Source organism: Scatophagus argus, chromosome 2 (assembly GCF_020382885.2).
Source record: "Scatophagus argus isolate fScaArg1 chromosome 2, fScaArg1.pri, whole genome shotgun sequence".
In the NCBI taxonomy this organism is placed as follows: Eukaryota; Metazoa; Chordata; class Actinopteri; family Scatophagidae; genus Scatophagus; species Scatophagus argus.
Window position 1 is genome coordinate 7,545,586 of NC_058494.1, and position 16,179 is coordinate 7,561,764.

A 16,179-nucleotide genomic window follows, 5' to 3' on the forward strand; every position below is an offset into this window, starting at 1 on the left:
TTGTCAAATTACACGCAACATGGCAAGGGGAGCCACAAGGTATGATTGTGCTACTGCATCACAACGCCCTAGAGGGTTTTGCAGTTTTGCGTTTATATAAGTGTTTATGTAAATGTTTTGATTAGTCTTAAAGCAAGAGTTCTTGGTTGAACCAGTCCACAACGAATTAAATTATTGTTCATATGGTCAGATATCATGGTTGTTACCTGTGAGTCGCAACCTTTCTGCACTGTGATGCAGTCATAAGAATGTGGCATATGACTGCTGTCTCTGGCTCGTTGTTCTTTGAAGCTATCAGCCGACAAACATTCTTGCTCACGGCCGGGCCCTTAGCTCTTGAGGCTGGCGATGACACACATGCTCAGCAGACAAAGTGCCCGGACCACCCGGGCTTTAGATGTCCTGACCTTGGAGGTTGGCTGTGAAAAATAACAACACAAGGGGAGAAAGAATGCCTCCCATACTGCACAAGGGGTCAGGCTGTTGCCCCTGACAGGGTGAAGTTCAGTGTGTCTCATGAGCCCCTTATATGTTATGCGAAATGTTTGTTTTTCAGAGTTAAAGAGAGAAATGTAATAGACTGATGTAGTGTAGAAGAGTGTCAGGTCTCACTTTTTGTGTATGTGTTTTGCGGCATGTGAGTGTGTCTGGGCCAATGTTTGATCCGTGACAAGTTGTGGGAGTTGAATAACTGGTGGTGTAGAACACAAATTCTCTTTAATCCACTGATCTGAAGCCTGCTGTAAAAAACGTATCATTCCGCCCAATCCAGTATCAAAGAAAAACAAAATAGCAGCAATGCCATCTCTCTGTTCGTGACATTCAGCGAAATGGTGATAGATTTACAGCAACTTCTTTTGTTTTTCAGCTATTTGAGGTATCTGTTAAACAGATTGTTGCATTGATTTCTGGGAAGACAGATGGTGGTGTGCATGCTTCAAGACAACTGAAGGAATGAAGAATTGTTCAGCTCGGTAGATCAAATTCACTATAGTGATGTCCTTAGGGTACATTTTTATTGCGCGTAGGTGCATACGGTCTCACAGACATATTTTTGAGTAGCTTTGTTTTCTTTCTGGCCATAGTTGAAAGTAGCTAAAATAGCATGAAATGCTTGAAAATGAGACAAAAATACCATTTTTTTCTGCCAAAGCAATGAGAAAAACTTTGATAAATCTGTCTGACTTGTTTAAAAGTCTTTAAATGGTTTATTATTGCAGAAAACATACTGTATGATTTTGATTTTCCTTTGCCATAGGAGACTGCTAATCCTCATTACACCCAGAATAAAGACAGACATTTTGAAACCTATTTTTACACCGTTCACCTAATAATTTTATCTGTGCCTTCAAAATTTATTCAATAAAACAGCTTGTCATCTTTTTCATATTTCAACTCTGATTGTAGACCGTGTGTGTTGTTGTTATTGTCTTCATTATAATGGATGTGTTGTTTTCTTTTGTGCTTAACTCAGACCTGCTGCCACACTGTAGACCTATCAGCCCCAGCAGCCCCATGATTGTGAACATGATCAGCCTCTGGCCTTTCAAGAGATCATTGTTTGCTGTGATTGACACTTTGGGATAATGTGCATTTCATTGATGAGAATTTTAGAGCCCCGGTGCTTGTGATCCTTCAGTGATCAGTCACCCTACAGCCATCCCAGGGGCACATGCCCGGATTACCAACCAGGCAAAGTGAGTGACTGCATAGGGGGGCCTCCCCTGAAAGCCTTGGGTTTACTATATAACATTTGTTTTACATAATTTGATTCATTTGCTCTACTGAGGTAGAATATCAGCCTTGTCAGGTTCCCCATCCTCTGTCGACAGACAGACCTTAATTGCTTTAATTTATATTGTGTTCTTTTGTTGTGAAGTGTTTTATAAACTTGCTTCATTTTTTTGTTATCAATACATTTTTTCTCTAATAACTGATACATTATTTAGTCTATAAAATGCAGGAAAATAGTGGGAAAAGGCCTAGCCCAGGTTAATATTTTCAAATTGCACATGTTGTCTGACCAACTGTCAAAAACTTAAAGGTGTTGAAGTTAGTATCATGGAAAAGTAGAGAAATACAGTATTCACATTTGAGAAGCCTGTACCAATGATTTTTTGGCATCTTTGCTAAAACGAATTAATCAGTTCTCAAAATTGTTGGTAACACATTTTCTGTTAATTGACTAGTCAGTTAAACAACTACTTATTTTGGCCCCAGAGATGTGGTTTGTTTCTGGATCTTTTGGGAAATAATTAAACAGCCATGCACTTTGGGGGTCAACAGGCAAACTCACCCAGCTTGCCATGCAGTTTTCAGAGGTAGAACTGCACATGGACCTTTTGGTTGGTCAAGACACCTTATTGTTCAAAACACACACTGCTCAAAACCCTGACTTGACTGTTACCTAACACTTCTTTGAATGTTTTTGTCTTTTGTGATTATTCATCCATTGTTGCTGAAAACTGTTATTGTTGTTGTTGATTGTCAGCTGCTCCCATGTTTTCTTGGGTTAAGTCTGCTGGCATCTTTCCTGACTTCTCGCCTAATCAGATCAACCTATCTATTGTTATTATAATCATCATTATTATATAGAATATTTTTGCAATTTTTCAAAAGTTCTGTTGTTGTTACTTACAATAACGAGGCTTCTTTAAGACATTTTAGAAACATGCATAATGTTCTTTGTGCCACAGCTTACTAGAGTGTCCACCACCTGTGCCTTGAGGGTGTCCGCAAAATTGTTGACAATGCTGAAACCTTCTTCATGCCCGTGTCGAAAAGTGCTTGAGGTGTGTGCTCAAATGACCTTGGGGTCACATACCGAGCAAATGGGCTATGCAGTTATCCTGACCATGTAGATGTTTAAATGAAAACACTGACAATCAGAGGTGGATGGTGGGAGGGAGAAGACGAAAGACGATAGGGGGAAGGAGAGCTCGCTTTTGAGCCGTGGTCCCATCAGATGGGAGAGAGTTTAAGGTGGTGGGTGTGTGCAAAGACTTGAAATATGTTCAAGAGACGCGCGTGTTATCTTTTCTCCTCACCACTGGCCATCCAGTACCTCCCCTCGTAGTGTGGCGTCAGCGGTTTATCTCAGGCCCTGGCAGGAGCGGCAGAGGAAAAATGGGAGGAAATCTGATCCATATGGTGGCACTATAAAGCTCACGGCTGATTTGCAGACTTCATCGAAACCTGGTCAAGGCTTCAACACTACTCCAGACTGGCATCTTCCCCTAACACCTAGTCACTGCGCTCTGAACTTCTCAGTCTTTCCTCAGCAGCACCAGTTATCCGCCTGACCCCAGGGGTGCCTCAGCACCAAAGCTATTTCTTCTTAGAGAGGTAAATTAATTTCCAGGTTGAAACACATTGGATTTCATTTAGATAACAAGTTATGGACAATAAGATTAGAAGAGGAGGAGGATCTGGTCCTAGTAACAGTGATATGTCATGTTTTGCATATGGATAAATGGAGCTTGATTATGAGTAATGATGCAATGCATGTATCTTTTTTTCTTGTGTTGCCTCAGGTATGAAGATACTTGGCCAGGTTGCTTTCTTTCTTTTGCTCGGGGGAATCTGGTGTCAGAACAACCGTAATGCTAAAGCTAGCGGCAAGTCCACCAAGAAGTCTGGTGGGAACCAAGGGGTTGATGTTGGCCAGTCTCCCCCTGTGGCTGATCTGATTCCTGGGAGCACTGGGAACTCCAGAGGCACTGGAGGCTCAGCTGAAGCAGGACGGGAAAATGCTGCCGGAGCTCGAGCAGCTGGACAACAGACAGATGATATGAGGCTGCACTTCCTCAAGAACACCCAAGTTACATGTAATGATGGAACAGCAGCTGGGTGAGGTGTTCTGGATCTCATATGTTCTCTCATTTGTTTTCCTGAATCTCTGGAAAGCATCTGATTAAAAGCATGATTTTTAGAAGCCAAATAAACATCAGTGTTATATTCAAGGCTGCTTTATCTTCATGGTGTCCTCATTCCCGCTTATATTTACGGTTCTACAGGTTTTACCTAAAGGAGTTCAGAGGAAGCCGCCGATGGCTGTTATTTCTGGAAGGTGAGTGTTTAAAAACCCAACTGGTTAATTTGGTCCTGAAAGGTCAGCTTGTTTTGGCATGACATGCCCTCTGGAATTTTGATGGGGATGTCATCTTGTCCTGTCATCTTCTGTTTTTGTCTTTTTTTGGTTTATGCCCGTCACTTTGATAGCCTTCATATGGAGGAAATGTATGTGGATTGTCCTCCAGCTTGATTTGTGTGTTTTTATGTGCGTATTCTGAGAGTATAGAAGAAGAGAGCATCAGATTGTGTTTAATGTGGCATTTACAATTTCTGGTGGCAGTATACCCTGAGAGGAAAAGCTTAATAAATTAGATTTTCTCTCATACCCACATATGTCATACTGTTGTTGAAAACTTGAGAAAACTATTTTGACACACGCTGAATGTCGATCAATAAATCAGGTGCTGAGTGTAAATTAAAGGAATCACTTGTCTTTTTTGTTCAACTTTGAGTGAACATACAGTCTTGTTATGAGACCGGCCTACAGGTGCAGTCCTTTCCCTCTCCATTCCTCACGAGCCTCTATGATGGGCTAACAAGGGTCTCCTTTGCTGTGCCTGATGTGAATGTCTAATATTAGTCTTTATTATTTTTAGGGGGCTGGTGCTGCCACAGCAAAGAGACCTGTGATTCCAGGTACCAAAATATACCCCGACTAATGAGCTCATCAGGGTGGCCCCAGACAAGAAGAGGTAGGTCAGCTGGCCATGCTTTACAATGCAGGTCATACATGTTCCTTGTGTGTTACTTGTTTTATGTAATCCTTAGTGAGAAAAAGGGCATCTGTCTGATCTGTGATTGCTGGAATTACAGGAACTGGAATATTGTCTTCTCAAGCAGAAGAAAACCCACACTGGCACAATGCAAACATTGTGTAAGTACTTGTATATTCTCAATGTGTGTGTTATTGTGGCTACTGGTGGTGTCACATGCAGTCTGTCCTCATTTGCAAACATATGTGAGACATGGACTTATTGCCCACCATTTTGAACAAGACATACAAATACACGGTCCTGTAGACATTAAAATATGATATAATAGCTTATACATTAAAACATCAGGAAATCTGATGCTGTTGCTCCAGTCTTTTTCATTTTTAACATAAAACTACATTAATTAATTTTTTGGCCACTTGGAACAAAGTGTCAACAAAACACTGACATTTAAAAATGTCATGTAACAAATGTTGCTGTGGTTTAGTTGTGAAATCTTCCACTATGTTGACTAGTTACTCATCAACTTTTTTTTTTTAACTTTTTTTCTGGAAAGTAAAACTGCCTGCTGTGTCTGGAAGAGGTTGTTGACAATGGTGAGGGTGATCCAAAAATTAAAGTTTGATCACTTGATCCAGTGTTATTATGAAAATACTGATTAGTGATGCTTTTTAAAAGCAAGATATTTTAAGAAATTACATAATTTTCCTGTGACAAAACTGTAAGCGATGCTAATGTGCCCTTGCTCAGTTTGTTACACTTGGGGGTTTTTGCTGCTTCAGTCCTTGGTGGTTGGTTTTCATTGTCTCGTTAGCCTCTGGCTTTAGTTTAACAAAGATGACTGTCTCCTTTTCTGTAGATTTATACCTTACTGTTCCAGTGATGTGTGGAGTGGCACTGGGCCTTCACCAACGCCTCCTCCGAGGGCCCGGCAAGGCAGAGAAAACGAGAGAGATCCAAATGCAAATGCAAGTAAGTTTCTGCAGATCCTTCAAGATTTTCTCATTTAGGTCTCTCATATGAATGACAAATCTGAGTCTCCTTTGTTTGGTGCTCCGAGTCATGTGATGTGTGCATTTGTTATCAGCTGAGTACACCTTCATGGGATCCCTGATCATCCGTGAAGTCATCAAAGACCTCATCCCCAGAGGAATCAAGCAGGCCAAGGTTGTCATGCTGTCTGGCACAAGGTGAGCTTGTTTTATTGCTCACGCTCTGGTGCTGACCACGGCTTTTGGACAAGAGCCTGAATCCTTTGTATCATCTGGACCATCTACATGCCTAACATTAAACAAGAGAAGCCCTATTTTGGATGCATCCTCCTGTCAACAATAAAGACATTTACAGTCAACTGTGAACAATGACATAATGTCTATTAAAGGGCCTTGCCCTGTAATGGCGAACATTCCTCCCAGGTTAGCAACATAGCTCTTGGGACACCCCTAAGCACTAAAGCAGGATCCACTGACTGAATGTAAAGCTGCTAAATTTTGACTTGCTTGCTATTACCTGGCATGCACTGTCATTTTGATATCCCTAACGAAAATGGCGCTCTCAAAGCCAAACTATTTATTGATTTTCTTGGCACCCTTGCAGTGCTGGGGGAACAGGTGTTTTGCTGAATATTGAGAGGGTGGCCAGTCAGCTGGAGCAGCTCGGTGCAGAGGCTCAGGTCCGAGGCCTTGTGGACTCCGGGTGGTTTCTAGAGAGTAAACAGCAGAGATCACCTAACTGTCCTGAGACTATTTCCTGCTCACCTGAAGATGCTATAAAGATTGGACTCAGGTAAAGTCATGTGTTCTGCAGTCAGCTTATATAGATTATGAGTAAAGAAACACTTTCATAGGCCACATGCAGATTATGAAATGATCCCCTTTGTTGCAATGGAGAGCTGTTATATTCAACCTCATTATATGTAATGTGTTAAACAGACTGAGCAATACATTTGTGTGAACTGACAGTGTGTGCTGCTTTCTCAGGCTGTGGAACGGGGTTGTGCCCAATAGGTGTCGGCAGCTCTATAAGAGAGGAGAGGAGTGGCAGTGCTTCTTTGGCCACAAACTGTACTCTACCTTAACCTGTAAGTGCTGGCTGGTGTCTAAATGCATCAAGTTATTAGATTAGCATGCTATATATTTGACTTAAACTGTTAAGGTTAAATGAATGGTGCTTTATGAGGGGTGCAAATTTAATCTACTAAGAAACGAACTTCAGTGTTATCCAAATGTTATCAATTTCAGCAGAACAACTATTTGGTCTTGGATCAAAGACCCACAAGAAAAAGCAAGAAAAACAGTTTAAAACAGTTTAACAGTATGTTATAGCTCTGACTACTATGATAACTCTTCCATTATTGTGGGGATTTTGGCGGTCTTAGACATGACTCAACTTAGCACAATCTGGCTTAAGTATGGTTAAAGTGGATGGAATAACTGCTGCTATATATAAGACACCGTAGAGGCAGCAACGGATATTCAACCTGTGAAATCTCTCATTTTTCTACAGACAAAATAACTTATAACTTAAAGTTACTATTTGGTAACTTGTGGGCAACACAACAAGCTGTAAATACAGCACTGACAGACTGGGTATCACCTTATAAAGCTAATATAGCAAAAAAAAAATCTGTGTACAAAAACAACATTCATAAACCAATATTAGTATACATCTGAAGTCATGTTTCTTCATCTTCACCAGCCATTCACTAGCTTTGTCTGTCTGTTGCTTGATGCTGAACAGCTGGTGTATAACATATTTATTTTGGTTGTTTTGGTTCAGTCTCACAGTAAAGCTGCAGTCAGTCAAACCAAAACAAAGAAGTAAAACAAGCTATAAATCAGCTGCAGTGTTGGGTTCAGTTCTCTGTAGACTCATCAGTATTAGCGTGTCATTTCATGTATTTCACACAGTTGTCTGGCCCGTTCTTAATATGTTGTTAATATACAGATTGGAGCATCTTTGCTATTGAACTCTTTGTTTTCCATGTAGCTCCTGTGTTTGTTGTGCAGTGGCTGTTTGATGAGGAGCAACTGAGAGTAGAGAACATTTACATGGGAGGACAGAGTTTGACCCGAGAGCAGTGGCAGTACATACAGAACCTAGGCAGGGAGCTCAAGAACTCTCTGAGAGATGTCACGTAAGTTTTGAAGAGTTACATAAATTAATAACACTAAATCTAATGTGCACCAGGTGATTCAGATTAAAGCTGGAATGAAGCTTAAAGATGTATGACTGTATTCTATTCTGTGTGTGTTTTCAGGGCTGTGTTTGCTCCATCCTGCCTCTCCCACACACTGATTACCAAAAGGTAAGGGCTGATACTTAACTCCTGCTGTGCCAGTGCACTTCTATGCATTCCACCCCTCATTTTACTCTCATCTCGACAGAGTGAGCTCACGCTGCTGTTTTTGTTCACTCGTTCATCATTCCACATTCTTCATGTCACCAAATACCATTTCACACTTTCCCTAAGCTCTTGGTGCCCCTGGAACACACTCATCATTTTGCTACACAGCTGGACATTGATGGGTCAGTGCAATCCTAGCTAGTTTTACAGAGATGGGCTAAGTTAGGTGTATTTTTTTTGAGGGTGTTAATTATTTATGTGAGCAGCTGAAGGTCCAAGGTTATGGTATATAATTTTGCAGATGACAAATCTTTTCAGGTCCTCGGTTACTAACTCCTTCATCTTATTCCCCTGCCTTTCCCCTCACTTTTTTTTCTTTCTCTGCCTTTGCTTCTGTTTACTTCTAACCACTAACATGCATGTCTTGTTGTTCTTCTAGTACCTGGATGAGTTTCCAAGTTAGAGGCACCTCTTTGCCACGGGCACTGCATTGCTGGGACAGAAGTTTGGAGGCAACCCGCAACAACAGAACCCCTGCCAAAGGTTGTCCTTTCCACCTGCTGGACACCTGTCAGTGGCCCCAGTGCAACCCCACCTGCCCAGCCCTGGTGGACCAGGCCACCCAGCAGGAGCTCACCCTGCTCCAGATGCTGGTTGCCATGGGCCTTGACCTCCAGAAGCTGGGCCTCGATCCCCAGGGAGATGCAGATTCTCTGGCCAGGATGGTCAGCAATGGTGGCTAAGTGTTGAAGTGGATGACAGCCTGAGAGGTAGCCATGCAAAGGCTTACTAGAGGAAAAAATGTATTGAAATTTTAATGTAACCATAGAAATAGTACAGAAATCTGGTTACTATGTCTTGTGCTGCTCAGCATTCCACTATGCTTCATGTGTCTGTTAAACTGGTGACTTGACTGGTGGGTATGTCACTGTGTCTGTGTCTGAGTGGACTGGCTGTCCCTCTACTGGACACTAGAGGAAAGAGGGTCTAAACCAAAGTTGGTGCACTAGCTTTGAGTCTTAGCAGATTGCCAGACATGCTGTACCCACTACAACACACTTTCATCCCAATCATTCTACATGAAAATACTCAAAGAGCATGGTAGTAGAGTTGAATTCTTTTACTGAATAGACTCCTGCAAAATGTCAGTGGCACAAACATGTTGCTTCCACAGGACTAGACAGGATAAAAAAGAAACATTTGCACAACATATACTTTAGTTGTTAACTTTTGAATTAGCTTTAATTAAAGGTTATTTATGCTCCCTCTAGTCAACTGTCATATTTTTCACACAGTAGCAGTTACTTGTGATGTGCCAGATTTTGAGTACTTACATTATAAAATACATCTCAGTGCACACAAAAACTCACACTAACTAATTCTATTTTTTTTTTTGCACACTAAGTTTCAAAGAAACTGACTGTGATTTGTGTGACTTTTTTAGTCTATAGTTCCTGATGCTATGCTAACTTAAACTGCATAATATATACAGAGTTTATGTGCATGTAAGACAAAAGTGTGATTAGTTATTGATGTTTTTCTTGTAGGCTAGTAGGAGTTTATCTATTTGACAAGTGAAATCTGCAATAAAAAGAAAAAAAACTCCCTAAAAATTTAATAGTGTTCTGGTTATTCACTGCTCAGTTGGATGATCTGTATCTAGTGACATACTTGGACATAATACATTACTGTCAACATTTAAAACTTTTGCATCTTTCACAATGTCATGCCATAGTTTTGCAATACTTTTACAGTTGTTTCTGAAACTGTATGCTTTTCTTCTAATATGGCTACTATAATAATCATGTCAACCAATCAGGATTTGACAAGAATTGTGCCAGTAAGTATCAGAATGAGTTGTTACACATGTTGAAACTGGGAATTGTCTCTGACAACATGAACTCTTGTGGTTTGTCCAATTCTGTTTGGTCATTCTCTTGACATCTATATCACAGTCTGTGTGTGAGACAGTCTGATAAGAAGATATATTGGACATGTCCTTTGCCTCTTTCCTCTGGCCTAGTTATCTTTCAGAATGAAATATCAGTACAGGGATTATACCAGCATACAGACACCTAGAAACTGGTGTCTGAAAAGCATTTATATCTAAATGCTTCCCCTCCATGTATGTAATAAATAAATGTAGATTACAATGGAAATTTTAATTACTCAATTTCAACTGGATATTAATATTTCTATTAATTTGTCTCAGTACGTAATGAACACAATATTCCTGCTTTATCTTGGGATTACATTTTGTTCTGTAATTCTTCGTTTGATAATACAATGTTACAATGATAATCCCAGGGAATATACACGGTTTCTTTGAAGGGTATGTACAGTAAATGTGCTGCTCAGCAGAAATACAATTTTAAAAGCAGACTGCACAAATTCTGCAGGAGAGCATTGTGCACTCAGAGCCTGCGAGCAAATCAGAGATGAGCAGAACTGGCAGTAAAATGGGGATGAGACAAGAGCAAATGTTGAAGACTGACTTGAACCTATGATGTTGCAAGGCCCCCTTTTTTCCAAACCCATCAGTGTAGATATTGTGCTATTTAAATACATACATACATACATACCTAATGCAAAACTTGCAGATGTTCTGTCTCCCGTGATATAGTCATGCCTACCCCTCTTGCAATAAAATGTGTTGTGCATAAACCAAGAAATCTTGGCTTCGGAAATCAATATTGCATGCAATGTGCGCACTTAAAAATTCACGCGGTTGGCCATATACAGTATATGTTGCTCTGAACAGCTGTTTGGATCCATGCAAATAGTCATCCGTATCACTGGATGGCGCTGCTTTAAATTTGACACATAGGCTATTTTCAAAAGATCCCGCACGTAATGACACTGGTTGCAAAATATATATATATTTTTTTAATTTTATCTAGTACAGTCTATTAGCAGAGATCCTTTAAAGGAAGAAGGTAGGCCTTTAAATGTTTATATACAATAGAATATTTTAGATTCAGTTAAAGTATAACCATGTCATATAAACCCTCTCTGAATAAATTCACGTCACCTCACCAAACAATATGTAAATGTGGAAATACTTTCTGTGTCGTTTTATACTGACAATGTCGACATTAGTAGGCCTAAACCACTCATCAAAGACACAAATTCCGTGGTGGTGGGATATCTCGTCTTGAAACAGTCTTGGATTTTTTTCCCATATTGCATTGCAATTTTTGTCTACTTCCTCTTTCCGCCATATTGCAGAACCGGTAAGATGTCTTTTTACACTGTCACCTTCAATCTTTTAAGTATCTAAAGCATCTGGATGACAAAGGTTCCATTTAGGTGATCATTTTGAAGCGAAAGTATATACAAATCATTCTGGCTCATTATCGTCTCGATTTATAAAACCAGTTCAACACATTTGGACTTTAAATTTCATCTGCCAGTGCTCTGTCCGGCCCTGGGAAACGGTGCTTTCAAGCCGCCTTTTTGACTTAGCTTCGTGACCATAAAGTCTCCCTACACTTTGAACGATTTACACCTGTAAGCTCTCCGGTGATGCCCGTTTGTAACACATTTAATACGCGGTCTATACTGCGTCAACCGTCGTCTCTGTCAATGTTTAGAGATGCTTTGCTAATATAGTCGGATAGTGCCAGCTAGCTTTTCTGTGTGCTCATGAAGGACCATGCTTTATGGGAGTCTGCGTTTAACGTTGATTGTAACTTACTCAATGGCGTCAACGTGAACTGCTGAAAGTAAAGTTCATTTGGTATCAGAAAAATACTTATTTAAAGTAACTTGCTAATGTTAGCCAAGTTGCTAATATCGTAGTACGTGTCGTGACCTGGAGTATTCATAAATGTGTGTCCCTGTCAGAGTAGATGTAGTAGAGTAGATCGTCTCTCATTTCATGCTTAGATGTGTCCTTCTATAAACGAAATGTTTGTATTTGTGTGACTCTGCAGGCATCATGGTGCGCATGAACGTTCTCGCAGATGCTCTGAAAAGCATCAACAATGCAGAGAAGCGTGGGAAACGCCAGGTCCTCATCAGGCCCTGCTCCAAGGTTATTGTGCGCTTCCTAACCGTCATGATGAAGCACGGTGAGTGGCTCTTATTTCTCAGGTCTCAGTGAGTGGTAAAGTGGTAATAAACTCTTAGTTGATAACTTGGCTGCATAACAATAGCATGGCTTTGGCCCAGTCAGTGTAAGTGCTGTTGTAGAGCTATTAGAAGGATGCAATCTACAGGATTGGCTTAATTGGTAGAAGCACTGTCAACATGTTGAGGGCTCTAAAGACTTAGTTTATCAGGTCAAAAGAGTAACAGTTTGATGTGTTGCTTAATGGTGTCCTTTTTCTTCTGAATCTACAGGTTACATTGGTGAGTTTGAGATCATTGACGACCACAGAGCCGGAAAAATTGTCGTCAATCTCACAGGCAGGCTGAATAAGGTAAAGTCTATTAGTTGACCAAGTTCTGCAGATATTATTATACCCTTATTTGTAAGTCAATTTCAGGTGAATTATAAATATGTTTGCGCAAGCTGTGATGGATTGAGTGTTAATGTGAATCACACTAGCAATTTTTTCTAAATGCCTCCAGATATAAAATGTGTTTTCTGAGTAACTGTTTTTATTAAACAAGTTACTAAAAAGATGTGGATGGCTGGCCACATGGCAATAACTTCACCTTTGTTGTTTTTTGTTTGTAAAGCGGTAAATGCATCAGCCTTCTCAGTGAGCTGAGCAGAATGCTAAATCCAACACAGATGGTGTGCTGTATATCATGCAGCCTGTAGCTTTGTGTTCCCACTTGCCGCCTTATATGTGAATGGTGAATTTAAACCAGCGTGTTTTTTATTTTTCAGTGCGGTGTGATCAGTCCACGTTTTGATCTCCAGCTCAAGGACCTGGAGAAGTGGCAGAACAACCTGCTGCCCTCAAGACAGTTTGGGTGAGAATCACGTTAAATGTAAAACTGAGTGGTGTCAATGATGTAGTGTTAAATCAACTGGATAGGAGAGTTTAGACTTTTTAGTCCTAATCGTGCCCAGTCTTGCTCTTGATGAGCTAATCTGTGATGCTTCCTTTGCTTGACTGTCCTTTGTGGTTGCTTTTGGAAAAGTGGTTTATTTGGTTTTCATTCAGCACATTTCATCTAAGAATTTTAATGGTTATGTTCAGAATCCTAAATGCGGTACAAACTGGACAGTGTTTCAAGTGCTGGATGATGTTATTTTCTACAAAGGTTAATGGTGTCTTGAATGAATATTTATCACAAATTACTTTGATCCATGGATTTTCGACATTGTTACTGAGTCAGAGTAGGTGCTAGTAAGAGGATGGAAGTAGGTGTTAATGATAGGAAGAATCCCCTCAGAAATTGTGCTTATCATTCTGTGTTAGGGATGCACAATATGGATTTTTTTTCTCCAGCTGATACAGATTATTAGCTGCTTTTCATGACCGATTTCAGTAAGTTAACAGATTTTTCCACATGCAGTGTTAAGAAAGGCAAAGATGAAGTTAGCAAAGATGATGTTGTGTTCCTCTGAAGCTGTAAAAACAAAAACATTGTTACGGGTGTGGACTATATGTCTATTTCAGTGCACTTGTTTGACATCAAAGTAACAGCAGTGTACAGCATATTCTTTTTGTTCTTTTTTTTGTCCAATACTAAACCAATATTACAGGTGCACACTCCACAGTGTGTGCACATGTTCTCTACAGTATCAGAACATGTAGATGCTGCGTCAAGTCAGCGAAGGCCACATAGCTTGCTTCTTTGTTAGCTGATGGCCGATAATGTAAATGTCCCCTGTATATTGTACACCCCTGTTCTGTATCTGCAGGATATCAATTCTTGACTGTGACGTAAAACCTATGGTGCTAAGCTATGGTGTTGTTTGTCTTTCTGAGTAGAAGTTATTTTTTGTGGCGACAGTGAGTGGTGGTCATGAATAGCTTCTGTTGCTGTAATGCAAGGGGGGTAAAATTCAAACTATAGCAGGCCTTGCTAAGTAGTTGGTGTTAATACGTTGTGGGATAGCCTGAAGCATGAGCGTAATGGCACATTGAGTAGGCAGTTAACGTGCTTTGAGTACAGAATCATAACACATGTAACTCTGACATCGATACGTGTGCTAATAGGGTTGGGCACTGCTCAGAAAAAGGGAAAAAACAAAATTTAGCTGTTTTTCACCAAACCTTATTGCTAATCCAGCATAGATTTGAGTTTACAGGATATGAATGAACAGTAATGTCCATCAATGCCAATACACTTGGCTGTACAAGACCTTGTAAATTTCATGTTTCATAAAGTGCCCCTGAATGCACCGTGAAGTTTGAGTGTGTTCTACGTGACAAAAGAACACCGGTCAGAGGCTGCATGCCTGTAAAGGATATCAAAACATGGTAGACCCTCTCAGAATAGTTTTTTATTTTTTGTTATTTTATTACACGATTCTTTTGGTGCAAACATTTACCTGCCAGTGTGGCCACTAGTCATCTTTGAATTGCCTGACGGATTTTGGACCCTGTATGACTTGATCAAGCCACATGGCTGATGTGGTCTCGCTCTTTTTCTTCTTCGCTCTTTTTTCTGTGCTATGTTACTCTCTCTAAAATATATACACACACACACACACACACATATAGAGAGAGTCAGCCAAAATAATGTATACACGCATCAGCAAAAAAGGGTGATGCCATCTGTTGGGAAAACATCGTACAACAGTACACAGTGTTATTGTAAATTTGATCAAACTTTGAAAGAGGCATCTGTATGTATAGAAGTACTTATACAAATTAAATATTTATGCATGTTTTTCTTTTCCTGATGTGTGCATACATTATTTTGGCTGACTTGAGATCCATACAGATGTATATATATCTATATGCATATCCATCTATCTATATATACACACACAGAAAGAGAGAGAGATAGTTACCTATATAACTATAATTGTGATCCCTTTTTAAAAGATGAAGCGTGTATGACACATTGCCTGTCCTTGCTTTCATGACAATCACTTGCAGTGTGACTTATTCATCTGACTTGTATGTATCTGTATTTCCACAGATACATTGTGCTGACCACCTCAGCTGGCATCATGGACCACGAAGAGGCCAGACGGAAACACACAGGAGGCAAAATCCTTGGATTCTTTTTCTAAAATGTAATGAGCTGCAAATAAAAAACAACCAGGGGAAAGCTTGTCGTCTGCTGTGACTTATTTCATCCTAAGAGGTGTCTGGGGAGAGAGATGGATTTTTAAGACTTTTGTCAGAAGTATAGTAGCAGACAAGACAAGGTCACTAGTAGGCTGGTATTTCTTGGTTATCTAAGAACAACTTAACACAATTCACTCTGTCCTTAAAAACACCACAGAAATACATCAGCTACATTTCATTTAAAGCAGCGGTAACTAAGTAAAATTAACTTGGCAAAAAGTAGAATCTGCACCATTTGTTCCTACAATATTTTTATCTTTAGGTGATTTGAGGCCTGGTCAGTGCCTTTGACTCAATGTTTGAGCCTTTGCTTGGCAGTTTTTGAAGTAAGGTGAGTGCATGTCCTTCTGGGTGAGGCGGGTGCCATCTGGCATTGTGTTGCAATGAGGCGGGTGTGCTTGGTCTTTTAAAATGTACCTGGGTGAAAAACTAGCAGAAAATTGAAATGATATGAGATGCTCAGTGTGATTTACCTATCGTTGACTGATTGGTGCACATCTACACTGTGTAGACTAAGTATCCAGCCACACCTCTTTATGGGGCAGTTTTTCAGGGGTTGGGCTCAGCCCCTTACTTTCAGTGAAGGGAAATCTTAATGCTTCAGCATGACAAGACATTTTGGACAAAGCTATGCTTCCAACGTTGTGGCCACAGTTTGGAGAAGGCCCTTTTCTATTCCAGCATGACTGTGCCCCAGTGCACAAAGCAAAGTCCATAAAGACATGTTGGATGAGTTTGGTGTGGAAGAACTTGACTGGCCCACACAGAGTCCTGACCTCAACCCCATCCAACACCTTTGGGATGAACTGGAACAGAGACTGTGAGCCAGGCCTTTTGGTCC

The 16,179-nt window shown here is 40.3% G+C and overlaps 2 protein-coding genes across 2 annotated transcripts; both read left to right on the forward strand.

Moving 5' to 3' along the window:
* The first annotated feature begins 2,923 nt into the window (after positions 1-2,923).
* Positions 2,924-8,955, forward strand: notum2 (notum pectinacetylesterase 2). Its single transcript, XM_046404826.1, has 11 exons — positions 2,924-3,849; positions 4,017-4,069; positions 4,671-4,766; positions 4,888-4,948; positions 5,647-5,759; positions 5,875-5,977; positions 6,384-6,572; positions 6,767-6,867; positions 7,776-7,923; positions 8,047-8,094; positions 8,573-8,955. Exons 1-11 carry the CDS (start codon positions 3,536-3,538, stop codon positions 8,874-8,876), a joined length of 1,530 nt encoding a protein of 509 aa, XP_046260782.1. The 5' UTR covers positions 2,924-3,535; the 3' UTR covers positions 8,877-8,955.
* Positions 8,956-11,220: 2,265 nt separating this feature from the next.
* On the forward strand, positions 11,221-15,318 carry rps15a (ribosomal protein S15a). The gene is made up of 5 exons (XM_046404841.1): positions 11,221-11,366; positions 12,069-12,206; positions 12,478-12,557; positions 12,974-13,059; positions 15,187-15,318. Exons 2-5 carry the CDS (start codon positions 12,074-12,076, stop codon positions 15,278-15,280), a joined length of 393 nt encoding a protein of 130 aa, XP_046260797.1. The 5' UTR covers positions 11,221-11,366; positions 12,069-12,073; the 3' UTR covers positions 15,281-15,318.
* Positions 15,319-16,179: the final 861 nt, after the last annotated feature.

Excerpts from the sequence above, each read along its gene's own strand:
- notum2 (XM_046404826.1), top strand. The coding sequence starts at position 3,536 with ATGAAGATACTTGGCCAGGTTGCTTTCTTTCTTTTGCTCGGGGGAATC. Across the intron at positions 3,850-4,016 it reads AATGATGGAACAGCAGCTGG|GTTTTACCTAAAGGAGTTCA; the intron begins GTGAGGTGTTCT and ends ACGGTTCTACAG. Across the intron at positions 7,924-8,046 it reads AACTCTCTGAGAGATGTCAC|GGCTGTGTTTGCTCCATCCT; the intron begins GTAAGTTTTGAA and ends GTGTGTTTTCAG.
- rps15a (XM_046404841.1), top strand. The coding sequence starts at position 12,074 with ATGGTGCGCATGAACGTTCTCGCAGATGCTCTGAAAAGCATCAACAAT. Across the intron at positions 12,207-12,477 it reads AACCGTCATGATGAAGCACG|GTTACATTGGTGAGTTTGAG; the intron begins GTGAGTGGCTCT and ends CTGAATCTACAG. Across the intron at positions 13,060-15,186 it reads CTGCCCTCAAGACAGTTTGG|ATACATTGTGCTGACCACCT; the intron begins GTGAGAATCACG and ends GTATTTCCACAG.